This window comes from Neodothiora populina, assembly GCF_041146345.1.
Source record: "Neodothiora populina strain CPC 39397 chromosome Unknown canker_contig_1, whole genome shotgun sequence".
NCBI classification, from domain to species: domain Eukaryota; kingdom Fungi; phylum Ascomycota; class Dothideomycetes; order Dothideales; family Dothioraceae; genus Neodothiora; species Neodothiora populina.
Genome location: NW_027191419.1, coordinates 265923 through 282458, shown reverse-complemented (window position 1 = coordinate 282458; position 16536 = coordinate 265923). Strand labels below are relative to the sequence as shown.

At 51.5% G+C, this 16536-nt stretch overlaps 5 protein-coding genes across 5 annotated transcripts; 3 read left to right on the top strand and 2 right to left on the bottom strand.

The window, feature by feature from the left end:
* Positions 1-2214: 2214 nt before the first annotated feature.
* On the top strand, positions 2215-3780 carry AAFC00_000072 (uncharacterized protein; the record flags this gene model as incomplete). Its single annotated transcript, XM_069347471.1, has 1 exon — positions 2215-3780. The coding sequence occupies one exon, from the start codon at positions 2215-2217 to the stop codon at positions 3778-3780; it is 1566 nt and encodes a 521-aa protein (XP_069196256.1).
* Positions 3781-4455: 675 nt separating this feature from the next.
* On the bottom strand, positions 4456-6972 carry AAFC00_000071 (uncharacterized protein; the record flags this gene model as incomplete). Its single annotated transcript, XM_069347462.1, has 2 exons — positions 4456-6495; positions 6553-6972. 2 exons carry the CDS (start codon positions 6970-6972, stop codon positions 4456-4458), a joined length of 2460 nt encoding a protein of 819 aa, XP_069196255.1.
* Positions 6973-7321: 349 nt separating this feature from the next.
* Positions 7322-7773, top strand: AAFC00_000070 (uncharacterized protein; the record flags this gene model as incomplete). The annotated part of the gene is made up of 3 exons (XM_069347451.1): positions 7322-7356; positions 7420-7584; positions 7656-7773. The coding sequence occupies 3 exons, from the start codon at positions 7322-7324 to the stop codon at positions 7771-7773; spliced, it is 318 nt and encodes a 105-aa protein (XP_069196254.1).
* A 676-nt stretch (positions 7774-8449) lies between these two features.
* Positions 8450-10313, top strand: AAFC00_000069 (uncharacterized protein; the record flags this gene model as incomplete). Its single annotated transcript, XM_069347440.1, has 3 exons — positions 8450-8605; positions 8676-9022; positions 9071-10313. 3 exons carry the CDS (start codon positions 8450-8452, stop codon positions 10311-10313), a joined length of 1746 nt encoding a protein of 581 aa, XP_069196253.1.
* Positions 10314-13043: 2730 nt separating this feature from the next.
* Positions 13044-16292, bottom strand: AAFC00_000068 (uncharacterized protein; the record flags this gene model as incomplete). Its single annotated transcript, XM_069347269.1, has 1 exon — positions 13044-16292. The coding sequence occupies one exon, from the start codon at positions 16290-16292 to the stop codon at positions 13044-13046; it is 3249 nt and encodes a 1082-aa protein (XP_069196252.1).
* Positions 16293-16536: the final 244 nt, after the last annotated feature.

Below are 16536 nucleotides of genomic sequence, written 5' to 3'. Positions count from 1 at the left end.
GATGAGCGAGGTGCACATGATGATGATCAAGCTGAAGACAGACAGACCACGGAAATAATGACGCACTATGCTTGATCACCGAAACTGACGAGACCACTTGTATGTATAAGCGGCTGAGCATTCTCTTCTGATGGCAGTGTTACTGTTTGGTGTCCCGGACTCTATGCATGATACCGTTTCCGTATTCAGCGAATCCCGGACATACAGTACTGTATGGTAAGGTACCTTAAGGTACAGTAAGCACTTGCAGGTAACTGTACAATGGTCCATAGTGGGCCATCAAAAAGCTTGTCTTCATCGAATAGCGATTGCACAACTTTAGCAAACTGTACTGTCGTATCTCATGCCTTGCAAGTTGACATCATAGGTCAGTAACGAGCAATGCTCAGGCTCCAGGTAAACTAAAAAGAGGTTGACAGTTGAGAGATGTATAAGTACAGTAAGGTACCCAAGGTACATGTCGAGCCTAACGGATGCTCGGAAGCAAACAGGTTCCGCTGCGGATAGTTGTTCAGCCACCAGATATGGCACCGTGACCACTTCAATGTACTGTACCTTAATTTAGCCACTAAACCAAAAAGCCAAAATATCAGACGACATCACAAACTGTCCCCAGGATGAAAACATCTTTGGTTCAGAATCAGTGAGCTGCTCGAGCAAAAGTCTGGAATGATCTATAGCTCCAGACTTTCAGGTCACACAGAGCCCCATGATCTGCATGCAAAGACCATCATGAGTTTAGATCTGTATGGAGAAGACTGCACCTGCGATCTTTCGGTGCGGTCTCGGTCTCCACGTGCCTGGCTAAGGTGCAATACCACGACTCGGACTTGATAGCATGCTTACCCCATGAACCAGAAAACTTATCCATTAGGGCTTCGTTCCCATCTATCATTGGAGAGAAATCAGCTTAAAACCCGAGTTGGATGCCGTGACGCAGTATCGCCGCCGTACGACCGCGTCTAGGACTTGACCGAACACAACGTGATCCACAGTTCATGCCCTTGCACTCGGGGCCCCGACATTTCTCTTCAGGACTAGACAGGCCAGATCTTGAGCGAGATGCGAATGGGGGGTGATCCTGGGTGAGGAGATTGTCTCGTGCACACCATAGAGATTCATGGTACGACGATAATGACTCGAAAGAGTACTCTCAGAGCCTCACAATCCAACGAAGTCCACGTAGGCGGTGTCCGTACATATACTTGCACTATAGCTTGACACGACAAGATCACGGACACTTAAGGCAAGCAATATATTGATCATGTGGTGACGACCAGTAAACACCTTTCACCTATCAAGCTATTGTGTGCGAGAAAAGATCTTGCCATGACTGATGAAGTGAGAAGGCGTTAGGAAGTCGTATGGGTAAATTTTGCTCACGCCCACATTCCGCTTTACTACGATGTCTTACAACCTGGAAAGTGGTGCTCCGCGGCTCGTGTCATCTACCAGCTTCTTCATCCTTCAGACGTGGCTCCTGATATTTGCTGATTATGAATCAGTCGTCCTCCGGACTCCACAATTGCTCGTTACGAGAACCCTCCACGTTCCTGCAATTAGCTACACACTGGACCAGTGGGGCGATATGGGGAGCCATGCTCGAAAGCGGTGCCGTGCTTCCGCAAACACAGTGGCCGGATCATACTGGCGCGTTTGATTTTTGGATCCACTCTGCAGAGTGGATCTGGAGAAACCCCATGGAGGTGGCCAAAAAACGTGTGCACACGCTTCGAGTTTGCGAAATCTGTTTCGTTTCACAAGAAAAACAGCACAAGGAACTACGGCAATGTAGTGGAGATCTATGTTACGAGGTTCGACCAAGTAAGGTTATAATCGAAGCATTCACTATCAGCGCCACACCTCATGGCTCCAAGGTTCTTCCTCCATATTCTCCGGATTGAGTGATATACGGGCTGGGCCCTTAGTCGCGGGCCGTGCGCCACTCTAGACTGTTCAAGTGCTTGGTCTCCAGACAAGCATGGTGAACAGAACGCCATACAACGGCATTCAACACCAGACACCTATGGCTGCCCCATGGGTGTAAGTTGGTATAAAGAGGCTTTCCCCAGCACTCCATTCTTTCTATTTCCCCATCATCCAACAGTTCTTACATCAAAAGCTCCACTTACTTCTTCAATCTCACAATCTACTCTAAGACACTCTACATCTCTACACTCCCATACACTATATCACTCATCTGCTTTCACAAAGATGGCCCTAACACCTGAGCGCATTGAGGCGCCAGTGACCCTCAAGGCGTACATGATGTGCGCCTTTGCTGCCTTTGCTGGTATCCTCAACGGTTACGACTCTGGCTACATCAATGGAGTCATGGGCACACAAAAGTTTCTCGAGACCTTTGGCTCGTTACAGCCGGATGGTACATACTTGTACTCCGCCTCCAACCAATCCCTCACCGTTTCCATCCTCTCTGCTGGTACTTTCTTCGGATCATTGATCGCGGGTTCCCTCGCCGACTGGATAGGTCGTCGAACTGTCATTATCGCTGGCTGTGGAGTTTTCATGGTCGGTGTTATTCTTCAGATGGCAGCATCTCAGCTCGCACTTCTGGTCGTTGGTCGTCTCATCGCAGGTTTCGGTGTGGGATTCGTCTCTGCAACCAACATTACTTACATGAGCGAAGTCGCCCCGCGCAAGGTCAGAGGTGCTATCATCTCTTGCTACCAATTTGCTATCACCATTGGTCTTTTACTCGCAGCTGGTGTTACCTATGCATGTGAGAAGCGCCAAAACAGTGGTGCTTACCGCATCCCAATTTCCATCCAATTTGCCTGGGCAATCATCCTTGGCTCTGGCCTGTTCATGCTTCCCGAGTCTCCACGTTACTTCATCAAGAAGCAACAAATGGATAAGGCAAAGAATGCGTTGGCTCGTATCCGAGGTCAACCAATTGACTCGGACTACATCACAGATGAGATCAACGAGATCCAGGCCAACTTCGAGTATGAGATGCAGGTCGGCGAGGTCAGCTGGCTCGGTTGCTTCAAGGGTGGCCTCGGCAACCGCAACAGCAACGCTCGCAAGATCTTCATCGGTGTCTTCCTCCAGATGTTCCAGCAATGGACTGGTGTCAACTTCATCTTCTACTTCTCGACAACATTCTTCACATCCATTGGCATCCACAACTCCTTCCTCATCTCCATGATCACTGACATTGTCAACGTCTGCTCTACACCTCTCTCCTTCTGGACCATCGAGAGATTCGGTCGTCGCCCTCTGCTCATCTGGGGTGCAGTAGCCATGACCGTCTGTCAATTCATCGTTGCCATCGTCGGAGTCGCTGATCACAGCCACGCTTCCCAAGGTGTGCTCATCGCCTTTGTCTGCATCTACATCGCTGTCTTCGCCTCTACTTGGGGACCTACCGCCTGGGTGGTGATTGGCGAGATCTACCAACTTCCTATTAGATCTAAGGGTGTTGCATGCGGCACTGCCTCCAACTGGCTATGGAACTGCGTCATTGCCGTCATCACTCCATACCTGGTCGGCAAGGACAAGGCCAACCTCGGTGTCAAGGTCTTCTTCCTCTGGGGAAGTCTCTGCGCCACGTGCGCCGTCTGGTCCTACTTCTTCGTCCCCGAGACCAAGGGTCTTTCCCTCGAACAGGTCGACAAGATGATGGAGCAAGTCACCGCCCGCAAGTCTGCCGGCTGGGTCCCCACCGAGACCTTCGCTCAAGAAATGGACCTCAAGACTGGAAAGGCAGTCGAGGAGGCCGACTTCCACGAGGTCGCCGCGCCCAAGATGGAGGTCTAAGATCCACAGCAAAAAAACGATTCTCAAGTGCACCTGTATAAAGCCGTATATGTCCCCCTAATGAATTTGCATCCATGTAAATAGCGATTAATGTTAGCTTCGAATTATTATCTAACTTTTAAATTCTTATGTTTCACTTCCAATAAAACCAATCTATCTTCGAAAGAAAATCCATCTTAGTCTCTGTGGTGCGAGTGTCGGAGAGTGGCCCCCTCTCGAAGGGTGGAACCGGTATATTGTCCGTGATCCGTCAAGCCCGGATCTTCCGCACGTTCCTGAGCTACCCCTGGGAGCATCGTGGGTACGGTTCTCGCGTCGGATCTCCCTTTTCTGATCAATCAAGGCTGGGTAGTATATTGATGGTTACCACGGTGCTCAAGAGTGGACTTATCATTTTTTTTTCTTCACGACATGCTATTTAGAAATTGCCCTCTCGCCAGTGTGCACGAGCGCCGAAAGGCTTAAGCTCTTCAGGCAAGGAAAAGTATTTCCTTATTGGGCAGGTCGCATACGGAGCCGACGACTTTGGTATACCATGTTGTTACACTGTGGATCTACAATATCTCCATCTGCTACCGCGCGTTTTACTGATCTACATGGTGACCGTACTGTGCGATAGATCGAAATAGGCTCTGTGCCCCTTGTTTAGTTCTCGACGTACGGTATGTTGTGGTGCTATCCTAGGTTTTGGCCAGGTAGAGCAGCAAATGTGAACAGGCGCAACGAGTGATCTTCACTCGCGATCGCGAATTGGCGCTGGCCGGGCTTGTCGTCGCCATCGACATTGGGTCTCCAGCGAAGAGCGTTGACTGAGGCCGAAGGCGTGTCATTCTTGTCGATATTTGTTGTTTCTACAACAGCCCAGTCGTTACCGCTGATTGCCGAAATGCTCACGGTGCCGTCCTCTGTGCCGTATGCCAACACCATGTTGCCCGACACCAAGTCGGGAACGAATGCGAGAGCAGTCGCAGCCGCAGTAGTGGGTATCGTGACTTTACATTCGACGGTGCTCTCGGTCTGTACTTGCCAAATCTTGACGGACTTGTCTCTGCCGGCAGTGGCAAAGACTGATCCTGCAGCCTGTGGCGCCCATGAGCAATTGAGGATCATTCTTGAATGACCTTTGGGGTTTGATACACGCAATTTGTACACGGTGGAATTTGCTTCTTCTCTCTTGAAGAGAGCCCATTGGCGATCACGGCCTGTGCTCAGGAGATAGTTGTCGTCTGGGGAGAATGTGATGCTTGTGACTGTCAGGTTGTGTGCTGCGAGTGTCGGCTTCACCTCATGCCATGTCTTGGTATCGTATAGCCTGATGACCGCATGATCGATAGAACTGGCACGACAGGCTGTCGCAACAAGGCTACCGTCGTGAGATGCTGCAACTGCAGAGATCTCGTAGCCGTGACCATACAGCTTTTCGTGTTCTGGCCAAAGAGTATGCCTGGCTAAGTGATCTTCGAAAGGTGGATGATCCAAATCCAAAGTGGATTTGTGCGTAATGGCGACCGGATCTACAGCGTCGCGATCGTTGGAAGACTGCCCATTCGTCGCAAGCTCCTCTGCAGCCTCCTCCTCCGAAGTGGCAGTGGCAACAGCCTTGTTCGACAACCCCAGGACCGGGATATTCGCGGCTTCAGGAAGGTCACTGGCCGAAGTATCTTCAGTACCGCCGAGTTTGCTCATGAGTTTGGCGACAGCTCCTGGCTTGTTAAAGACACGCAAAAGTTTCTCGTCAGCTCCTGATATGAACTGTGTTGATTTTATGGAGTCCAAGCAATTCAGATCATACCCGTGAATCTGTGGCCTGGACATCTCATACCAAGTCGTGACTCCAGATCGCTTCCATTCCGAATAAAGACGTGTCGTTTGATCTGATCCGGTAGACATGAGATATGCACCATCCCTCGACCAAGCAATATCCTTGACTTCTCTGACATGCCCAGTGATTCCAATCTGCTGCAGCCACCTGTCTTCACTTGAGTGGTAGCTCCAGACTCTCCAACTACCGGTTCTTCCTAGGCTGACGATTGCACTACCCTCGGGTGACCATAGTCCAACCCAGAACCCACCAGTGCTACCAGTGGCGGTAGTTGATCCTTTCTGTGAACTGATCTCTCCGAGTCTTGCTGTGCATGCCCATATGCCCGATTCGGTCTCCTGCTCCCATATGGCCAGAGAGTTGTCGGCAGACGCGGTAAGCAAACGTGGACCTGAACTTGCTTGTCCCTCACCACACCAGCGCGCAGTGTAGATCCAGTCTTCATGGCCAATAAGAAGTGCTTCAAAAGTGATCGAATGTGTCGAGTTGTCCTCTCCAATGTAATGTGCCTTGTTCGACAAAGACTTACCAAGAGCTCCGAGAGTAGGGTCATTAGCAGCAGAGGCTGTTGCAGGTAGCTCAGAACCCTTGTGAAATCGCCACAAGCGGATATACTTGTCTTGGCTCGCTGAGGCTAGCAGGATGTCACTGTCCTCTGCAGAGCTCTCCTGGACAAAGTCGAGAGACCGAATCCAGCCTTCATGGCCAGTAAGAATGGCGCCATGAGCGAAGAGATCGCCTTTCTGGACGAACACTCGTAATGACGAGGTTGTGCCAGCTACAGCGAATACAATTTGAGCATCTGAGAGGCGCGTGATTGCTAACGCAAGAGGAAAGAATCTTGGGGTCAAAGATATACTCTGAATTAGCTTCACTTCAATGTGTGGTCCAGACTATGCACTGATTAGCCGAACGATTGTAAAAATAGAAGGGAAGGATTGCAAGTTTACCTCTGCCGTGAGTGGCTCGAGACGCCATATTTTTAACGTCGCATCAGCAGCTCCAGTGATAAGAAGTCCAGCATCAGGTAGCACTGCGATAGCGTTCACAGAAGCTGTATGCTCTGTCAAGGTCTGAGTGGCGGTGAAAGAACCAGTATCTGTATCTCTAATCCAGAGCCGAATAGTTTTGTCTGCGGAGCCACTGAGAAGTACTTGACGCTGAAGTTTGGGATCCCGATAAAGCTTCACTACATTCACAATATCTGTATGCCCGGATAAGAGTGAATTGATGCCGTGTGCCTGAGGGTCGTGTGGATTCCAGATTGCAATGTTGTTGCCAGTTCCAAAGGCAAGAACATCCGAGTTCCAATCTGCTGCCGAAGGATGTCTGTTGCCGCCCGCGGCAATGAAGTCCAGTGTTTTGTTCATCATGCAATGTTCTTGCACTGTTTACCCTTTCTATATCAGAAGTCTTTTACTAGAGCAGCATTACGATTTCTTCGTATTGTGGTCGGCAATCTGGTCTCTTCTCAGTTATATAGTCTATTATGGGTGGTGGTAAAATTTCTGGATGCGGGCAGAAGATGATGCAGTCAAAAAATCTGGGGAGACTTTTCGCTTCTAACAATCCTGGAAGCAGCTGAATGACAATATCCACTTGCTGCATCCTGCACTATACTACGTGACTGAAGACGAACACAACCAGGGAACTATCTTATAGCCATACAGCAAGGCAAGTCTTCTTCATCGCAAGCTCGCTCTGCCTTACTTCACAGCCATGGCGGGGCAAATAGACGTCAACGTCGAATTCACGTAAGTGGTCTACCGACCGATGCCACATTAGAATCTTCGCCAAGCCTACTCACTCCTGCGCAGAGGTGGTCTGGAGATGATTTTCTCGAATCAGCGAAATCACAAGGTGTCCCTTCCATCACACGACGAGCAGGGACGTCCGGTTAATGTTGCATTCCTGATCAAGCATCTGTGCGAAAACATGATGCAAAAAGAGAAGAAAGAACTTTTCATTCTTGACGACTCGGTGTAAGGAAGACCTATACAAACAACCCGATTGTATGCTAAGATCTGGCTGTGCATACTGACATTCACTGCAGGCGACCTGGTATACTGGTGCTCATCAACGATGCGGATTGGGAACTCGAAGGCGAAGACCAATACGAACTCCAACCAAGAGACAACATTGTCTTTGTATCGACCTTACACGGTGGCTGAGCTAGACTTTAATATTCAGCACTAAGTATGATCTGAGACCGGTTGCATAATGAACATCTAGTATCGGTGTACGTCCAGTCTAACGAGTCAACTAAGTGATAGCCAAGTCTCCATCTCTATAATACTCCAACCATGTGGTACCCGAACGGAATCTCAATTTCCGGGACAAGATATGCTCTAGATGTGTTGACCTGATGGCTCGGTCATGACGAAGCATGTCGGCGGGATCTGGCGTCTAAAACCCGAGACTCCGACATGAATAAAAGACAGCCCTGGAGCGAACAATCAAAAGACTAAGCCAAGTCGGACAACGTTCTCTCCGCCGTTATTATGCGAAGTGCTTCTCGGTCAATTGACAGGCGATCTCGGCGAGTGCAGACACATTGAGTCCTGTTAGGTATCTGAAGATGTCGTATATGCTTCGGGACGGAGCTCCTGGACATCCCGAGACCACATGCCCTCTTGGTACACTCGCTAACACTACACCTAAGAAAGGTTAGCAAAAGTACTATGACAAAGCGCTCAGGATCAGAGGAATACAAGCCAGAAATCTTGGCGACCCTGGAAGTGAGACCTACCCTGCCGTACACATATACAGTACTTATTCAGGTCGCATGCGACAAGCTATATTTCTTTCCAGTATGTGACGGTTCCTTCGGCCGCCTACACCAGTAACATGGTGTCGAGACTCAGTGAGAAAACGTACAATAGACTGCGACGAGATGTCCCGCCGGAAGTCCTTGCTGTGTCGCCCGTATCGACGCATCCGGGCATGCAAGGTGCGAGGGGTCTCTCACTGCCATTAAATGTTATTGCGAGCATAATCAGCTATGTAAGTTGGTCGCGAGTCCCATGTCGCATTCGTTGTCCCACGACCCTGGCTGCTGACCACACGCATCCAGATCGACGACACCGCTGATATTGCGCGAGTCACACGAACATGTCGTCTTATGTATTATATGACTCTCCCGCAACTATACACAAAAGTCACACTCCGTTCATATCCTGAGTTACAATTTATCGATGGCAAACCGGCAGGGTTTGGGAGTGGCAGTCCATTCACCATGGCTCTCAATGGCCTTGCTACAAGTAATTCGGCAGCCTTGGTAAATGACTTTCACATTTCAGGTACTTGGGAGGATGCGCATATAGACGAGTACACAGTGGGCAGGGTGCCGGACAGCACGATGCTGCTGGGAATTGCACTAAGAGCTGCGATAGACAAGATGGTCAACCTGAAGTCTTTCAGGTAATTTGACTTAGCCAGCACAGAGAACTCGGTACTGATAGTGAACAGGTGGGAACTGGACATGAAACCGCTCAAAACCATCTATCAAGGTCTGGCGTCCCGCAACGCTTTGGTTTCACTGGACATTAGGTTCCCGTCATGTCGGGATCCTCGTCCCATCATCATGCTGCCACCATTGCCTTCTTTGCGCAACTTGCGCGTCTCCAATATCGATCCAGTCTGTTATCCCGACGACATATCTCTACTGTTGTTACACTCGAAACAGCTCAGAATCCTTCGACTTCAATGGAGCCCCCGCATGCGCGAAGCAGCGGAGCCCAGCATCAACTTGCGCGCATACTTTAGTAGATGTCTGGAAGCTCAATACAAGATCCCTCTCGAGCACTTTGCTCTCTCTAATTTCTATGGAATCAACACTGGTGACCTGAAAGAGATTGGAGATCCGAATACGTTGCGGAGCACAGCTCTGATAAACTGCTTTGGAGGAGCAGGTGGTGCGGCAGCTACGATATTTGTCGACGACAGCTGGAAGAATATTCCTGATGGGAAGGTCTTCCAGAATCTCAAGGCCTTCAGAGTCAGTGAACCATCGGAATCGCACGCCAAAATTGTCGGCACCTTCTCAGGACTGGAAGAGCTTTATTTCGTCAATACGCCATCGCAACACATGAAGAGAGCCAGCAGCAGCACCACACTAGTGACTGACTCGCCTCGCTCGACTGCGACACCGGCATCGGTGAGCTCGTACTCGTCGATTTCCCAATCGCCCATCAGATCGTCAGATCAAGCCGGCGTCGCACTTTGTGCAGAGTATCTGCATGTGTTATTCACCAAGCACGGACATTCCTTGAAGAAGCTCCTACTGAGCAACCAGTGGGCTTTGTCGGGCACTCAAATCGCCGAACTCGTCAGTTCGTGTCCGAAGCTTGAGCAACTTGGTCTTGGACTTTCTGAAGATGAACCCGGTGCCATGCGCCTGGTCGCTCCTTTCTTGAGAAACGTTACAGCGCTGCGCATACTCAGCAACGAGTGGCTGGAAAAGGCCATGGCCATAGATTCAGATCTACGAGACACCATGAACTGGACCAGCAACGACCCAATTTACTGGAGGATACCACTCAACTCGAGAATGAAATGGGCTGGCATAGGCGACAGGGTCTTCCGCATTGGCAAGGCCGTCCAACGGACTGACGATGACGGACGCCTGGAATGGAGAAAGGAGGTCTGGCCGGCCACACTCGATGATGTGAAGCACATCGAGATCTGGAACTTGGATTGTAATGATATATGATTTCAGTGCGTCTTTCCGGGAGGCACATGGCCCATCTACGACTGCGATGGAAGACCCAATGGAGTACTCCGGATAATTACCGCAATGCCATGCGCAAGTATGGTCAGCAAGCAAGTGGATATACCCAAGACCGAACCGAGGCCGCTCATGGAATGCAACGCATGGTCATGATATATTCATTTTCGAATTGAAAATGCTGGCATAAAGCAGAGGTAAATCCTCTTGCGGGAACAAGTGCCTATCGGCCTCTGAAAGACGAAGAGAAGGAAAGACCATAAAAGAGAGGAGAATGCTCACACCTCTGGAATACATATCATAGGGGTCCTTGGATGGTGTGGGTTGGTCAGGTTCTCTCACGATATATTTGTTGTTGGCGTATAGGGCTGCATGCGGGCGTCCGCCGACGGACCTCCAAATCGGGAAGGCGCGGCCAATCAGCATATCCTATCTCGACTTCACCTCACGACCTTATTGAATATGAACGGGCGTCCGCCCTTGGTTACAGGACCTTGTTGCAACAACACGATATAACCTGCTGCAGCATCGCGAGCACTCCTGCTTATAATCTGTAATACATGTTCAATGATCTCACTCGTCGACAATACCCATCAAATAGTGTAATATAATATAAAACCACATTATGGTCAAACGTCGGGTTGAAGCACTACCACAAAGCTTGTCAATAGAGAGCATGATTAAACCATGGATTCTACCAGGTCAGAGAGACTACTATCTGACACACGCAACCGTCGTTGATCCCCAAGACGGATCTACCAGAGAGAACACAACCGTGCATCTCTCCAATGGCTTGGTCAAGGCAGTCTACCCTTCTGGTTCCGAAGCCACTCCCACTGGCAGCAGTGGTAGCGTCACAATAGATCTCAGCGGCAGGTACATCTGTCCCGGTTTGATCGATTGTCACGTCCACGTTGCCACTCCGCCAGGAGAGAATGGACTAGCAGCAACCATGTCACAAGACCCGACTACAGCTCTGCTTCGACAACCATGGCTGCTGAAGCAGATGCTCCACCGCGGCTTCACAACGATAAGAGACTGCGGTGGAGCAAGTTTTGCTCTCAAAGAAGCCGTGTCCGAGAACCTACACCCCGGGCCTCGCATGTTCATTTCCTGCCACGCCATAAGCCAAACCGGCGGGCATGGAGACAGACGATCCTCCAAGACGCCCGACTACGAGGGATGCAGCTGCAGCCACTTCGCCTCCTCCTCCTCCTCCTCAGGAGACGTAGGCAACATTGCAGACGGCGCAGACGCCTGTCTCCGCGCCGCGCGCTCCCAACTGCGTCAAGGCGCCGACTTCATCAAGATCATGTGCAGCGGCGGCGTAGCCTCGCCCACGGACACGCTGACCGCAACGCAGTACACAGCCGCGGAGATCACATCCCTGACCAGCGTCGCGCAGGCGGCAAACACCTACGTCAGCGCACACGCATACACGCCGGCAGCGATCACGCAAGCGATCCGGCACGGCGTCGGCGCCATCGAGCACGGCAACCTCATCGACGAGCCCACGGCGCACCTCATGGCATCCAAGAACGTCTTCCTGACCCCGACACTAGTCACGTACGACACGATGGCCTCGCCGGACTTCGCGGGCTTCCTGCCCCCCGGCAACGCAGCGAAAAACACCCCAGTCCTGCGCGCGGGCCTCGAAAGCCTCCGACTCGCAGACGAGGCAGGCGTGATGATGTGCTTCGGCACCGACCTGCTAGGCGCGCTCCAAGTGCGTCAGACGCGCGAGTTTTCGTTGCGTGCACAGGTGCTGTCGTCGCTTAAGGTCCTGCAGAGCGCGACTGTCAATGCGGCCAGGTTGTTGAGAATGGAGCATAGGCTTGGGAGGGTCGAGGTTGGGTTTTGCGCGGATTTGATCGTGTTGGAAAGGAATCCGTGTGTGGATGTTGCGGTGCTGGATTCTTCTTCTTCTGGTGGAGCAGGGGGAGAAGGAAGAGGCGGTCCTTTGGTTGTGTTCAAAGATGGCAGAGTCATGATGAGTAGATTGCCGGGGGTAGTATCTGAAGTTTGATCTTCTCGGATCTAAACTACTGTATGTACAGTGCAGTCAGCCCTTTCGCCTGTCTCTCTATCTAGATCCGCCCTCCGTTATACTGCCCGATATTATTGAAACACAGAGGCATGCTCGCATACAATATCGGCCTACAATACACTTATATCTTCGAGTCTAGTCTATGGAGTAGTCTATGATGTAGTCTATGATGTAGTCCATGGAGTAGTCTATAATGTAGTCTAAGGAGTGGTCATAACGAACGGATATCAACATCAAGCCAAGGCAAGGATCAAGGATTGTCTTTCATTTATAGAGAATTGTATATGCATTATGGACAATATAAAGTGTTATTGTATGGTTGGGGGGGGGGGGCTATGTACAAGTTTGTCATCTCTCTCTCTGTCTCTCTCTTTCTCTCCTCTCCTCGTCATACTCCTCTCGAGATCGATCGCGAGTCCGAGCGTGTGTTTGTTTATTCATCCGTTCGTTCCATCCACTATCCACTTACTTTCATCGCTCATCGCTCATCGACATCATCGTCGTCGTCATTTGATGGATGGATGGATGGATGGATGGATGGATGGATGGATGGATGATGTAAATCACATGCCTGCCTCTACGGCATCCTTTTTCCGTCTTTGTCTCGTGTATGAAAGACGTCGACGAGAAGCCGCAGCGGGAAAAATAGACAAGAAGAATAAAAAAAATCAACCCCGTCGATCAGTGCCCCACCTCAACTTCCCATTCGACCTCTGCGCCGCCGGGCCAGGCCTCTCGGGCTCCGCGAACCTGATGGACTGCGGCACCTGTCTGGGCCCGTTGTTGTCGTCGTCGTCGCTGTCGGACTCTTCTTTACTGAGGCCCAGGGCGCCCTCTCTGCGTCTTCGCTCAGCGGCGGTTTCGCCCTCGTTGTCCGACTCGAAGCGGCGGTCGTTGGTGTTGTTGCTGATTTTGGCGCCGGTGGAGCGTTGGGGCGGAGGTACCACACGCTCCGTGCCGTCGTCTTCGCTGTCTTCTTCGTATTCTTGGGGGGATACGCGGGTTGGAGAAGGAGAGAGTTGGCGGCGTTGGGTTTGTTGCTGTTGTTGGTTGCGGGCTCGGGCTTCGCGGCGGCGTCGCTCCGCTGCTGTTTCGCGGCGCGCGAGGTCGCCTCGGATGTTGTATGATGGGTGGTCTGGCGCTTCTTGGTTGTGGCCCTCGTGGAAGGGGATGTTGTTGTCATTGGAGTCGATCAGTGTCAACCCTTCTGGTCCGCCGCCGCTTTCGTGGCTCGCCACCCGCGTCACGGCTGCTCCTTCGCTGCTTTCTTCGCTGCTCTCGGGCATGGGTCCGAAGTCTTGCAGCTCGGGCATTTTACGGTCGAGGTGGCTTTCGAACTTCTGCGCGCTCGGACGGCGGCCTTGACTTGCGTCTTCGCGCGCTTGGTCTTTGAGTGCTTCGGGCACGTCACTCTGCTCGATGAGCTTGGCTCGCGCTTTGGGGTCTAGCTGTGACACTTGGCGGATGAACTCTTGCTTGCTCATCCTGCGACCTCCGGCACCGACGGTGAAGCGTAGGCGAGCGTCGTCCGCCTCGTCCTCCTCCTGACGCTTCTTTTTCTTCTTCTCGCCCTCGGCCGTCGCCTTTGTTGCTTCGGCCGAGCCAGGCTCGGCTTTTGTCTCGCCCTTGCCTGACAGACCGAACGTGCCCATCCTTGTGATTTTTTGTCTGGTCGATTGTCCACCTGTGTTGGCACCCTCGGCCTTTTCCTTCTTGGGTTGTGCAGGGATGTCGTATTTCTTCAAGACCTCGCCGTCTTCGTCTTCAACGATGATGGTGTTGCCGAATTGGTAGGCACGGGCAGCTGCACGCGGTGGTTTCTCTGTCGACTTGGGCTTTGCGGCCTGGTGGTCCTCACTCTGGCGAAGGCCGCCAAAGTGTCCCTTCATCATCTTTTTCCATTCCTTTTGCGGGTGAGCGAGACCCGACAGAGCACCTTCGCCGGCCTTTTCCACCCTGTCTCCTGTGTCCTCGTGAGGGTCTTCTTTGTCCCAGGCGACACCGTGATGTACGTCGTGCTGCTCCATTAATCTGTGACCCTTCCTTGCCTCATGCTGCTGTCTCTGAGCATCCGACTGACCCTTTTTGGCTTCCTCCACGCCGAGGACATTACCCTCTTCGTCCTCGTAAACAGTGTCATTACCCTCCTCATAGACCTCGCCTTCCATCTCGCCTTCTTCGTCGGCATCGTCCTGTTCCTCGTTCTTGGCTGCCATCGGCCTACGCATAGGTCTATCAGTCTCTGCTTCAGAGTCGGCTCGGGGACCGATTCCTGGCCTGTCATCGCCGCTGTCCGTGTTGTTCCGTTGAGGAGCAATAGCAGATTGACTGATGGGTCCTCCGTAATGGCTGGACTTGCGCGACTTCCTTCGATTTCCTGTTCCATAAGGAGAGTCATTGACCGGCTGTCGACGCAAGAAGTTTCCGGGCACCACGCCTCCAGGGAAGTCATTCTTTTCATCGATTGAGGATTCCGTATCGTCTGGCCGTCTCAAGGACATGGAGGTCTTCGATCTCGATTGGATACGAGGTAGTCTGTCCATCCAGGATGGGCCTTCCTCGTTGGCTTGTGTGTAGGACATGGTCAAGGTCAGAGTGTTGATTCGTTTTCCGAGCGTGAAGACCGCGATAGAGGAGCCATGGACCACTATAGACACAATAACAAGGAACGTCGTGATAGGCCAGATGAGTTCGATGATGTTGAGATGTTCGAAGCCGGGCTCAGGGAGCTCAGCCAAGGGAGTGGTGGAATCAGTCTCTAGCTCAGCCCTCGCGAGGATGGCGACGAAGATGGCGCCTACTCCGATCGGGCCAAAGTGACCAGCGAAAAGAGCCTCTCTCCATGTCTTGATGTCTGGAATGACGGGCTTCAACACCATCATGATCGGTATGCGACGGAACAGAACGACCAAGATACCGAGGACGACGAGTCTCCAGGCGTTGAGACCAAGAATGTCCGAGTTGAACTGGGGCCATGGGATGATGGTTCCAAAGTAAACGAAAAAGGCCAAATTGATGAGCAAATCGATGACGTTGGAGACGTGAGACTCTTCGGTCTTCTCAGTGAACCAACCATCATTACTGAAGCCGACACCACAAGCAAAACCGACGAGCAAATCATCAACACCCAAAATACTTCCTGAACCAGCGCAGAAGAGAGCGAGAACAAAGTAAAACACCAGGAACGATTCCCTATCGATGATGTCCTTTTCGTGAGCAAGTCTGATCAAGCGTCGAGCAATGTAGCCGACCAAGAAGCCGTATACCGCACCGAAGACACACTCGTACAAGATGGTGACACAGATCCATTCGAGTGCGACCTCATGAGGCTCGTGACGGTAACGGATGATGTAAAGGGGAAGGTAGACGAAGGGAAAGGCCATGCCGTCGTTGCACCCGGACTCGGCCGATAGCAAGTCTCGCAAATGCTTTGGTACACGCTTGGCGAACTTGCCCTTACCAACGACAGACGAGGCGAGGACGGGATCAGTGGCGGTGACACAAGCAGCGACGCACAAACTGTCGAGCCAATTGAGTGGGGGGATGAGAGCCCAGATGAAAAGACTGGTGATGAGCCAGCCGAAGGTCATGACGGGAATAAGGAGGAAGGTGACAGACCGCCAGTGCCGTTCCATGTAAGCCTTTGGCAACTCGACTCCGACGGCGAAACATTGCACAACGAGAACAATGCGGGCGAACTCAAGCGTGATTTGGTCAGTGTTTCCCCATGTACCTGGATCTATCAGGTCGGCGGCATGTGGACCGAAAATGATACCACAAATGGTGGCTACCGTGGCTTCGCCAATGTATAATCTTTCTTTGATGACTGAGGAACACAACATGAAAAGACTGGTGAAGCCTCCCAGGATGATGTAGACCAGATGCGGTCGGTTGATGGCTAAATGATCCCAAGCCATGGTGGTGGTGGTGGTGGTGGTGGTGGGTATTTATTCTAGGTACAATTACCTTTTGTTTCTACAACAAGCAGAACGACACCAGAACAGCGCAACGACAGGAAACCCAAGATCCAGACTTTGAGAGGGGTCGTCGACGTTTCTGTTGATTTTGAGTGTAAATATCGTTATATTGCTTTTCTTTTTTCTTTTCGCACATGAGCGAATGTTGCTCTAGTTGAGCGGTCTATCGTCCCAATTCGCGGCA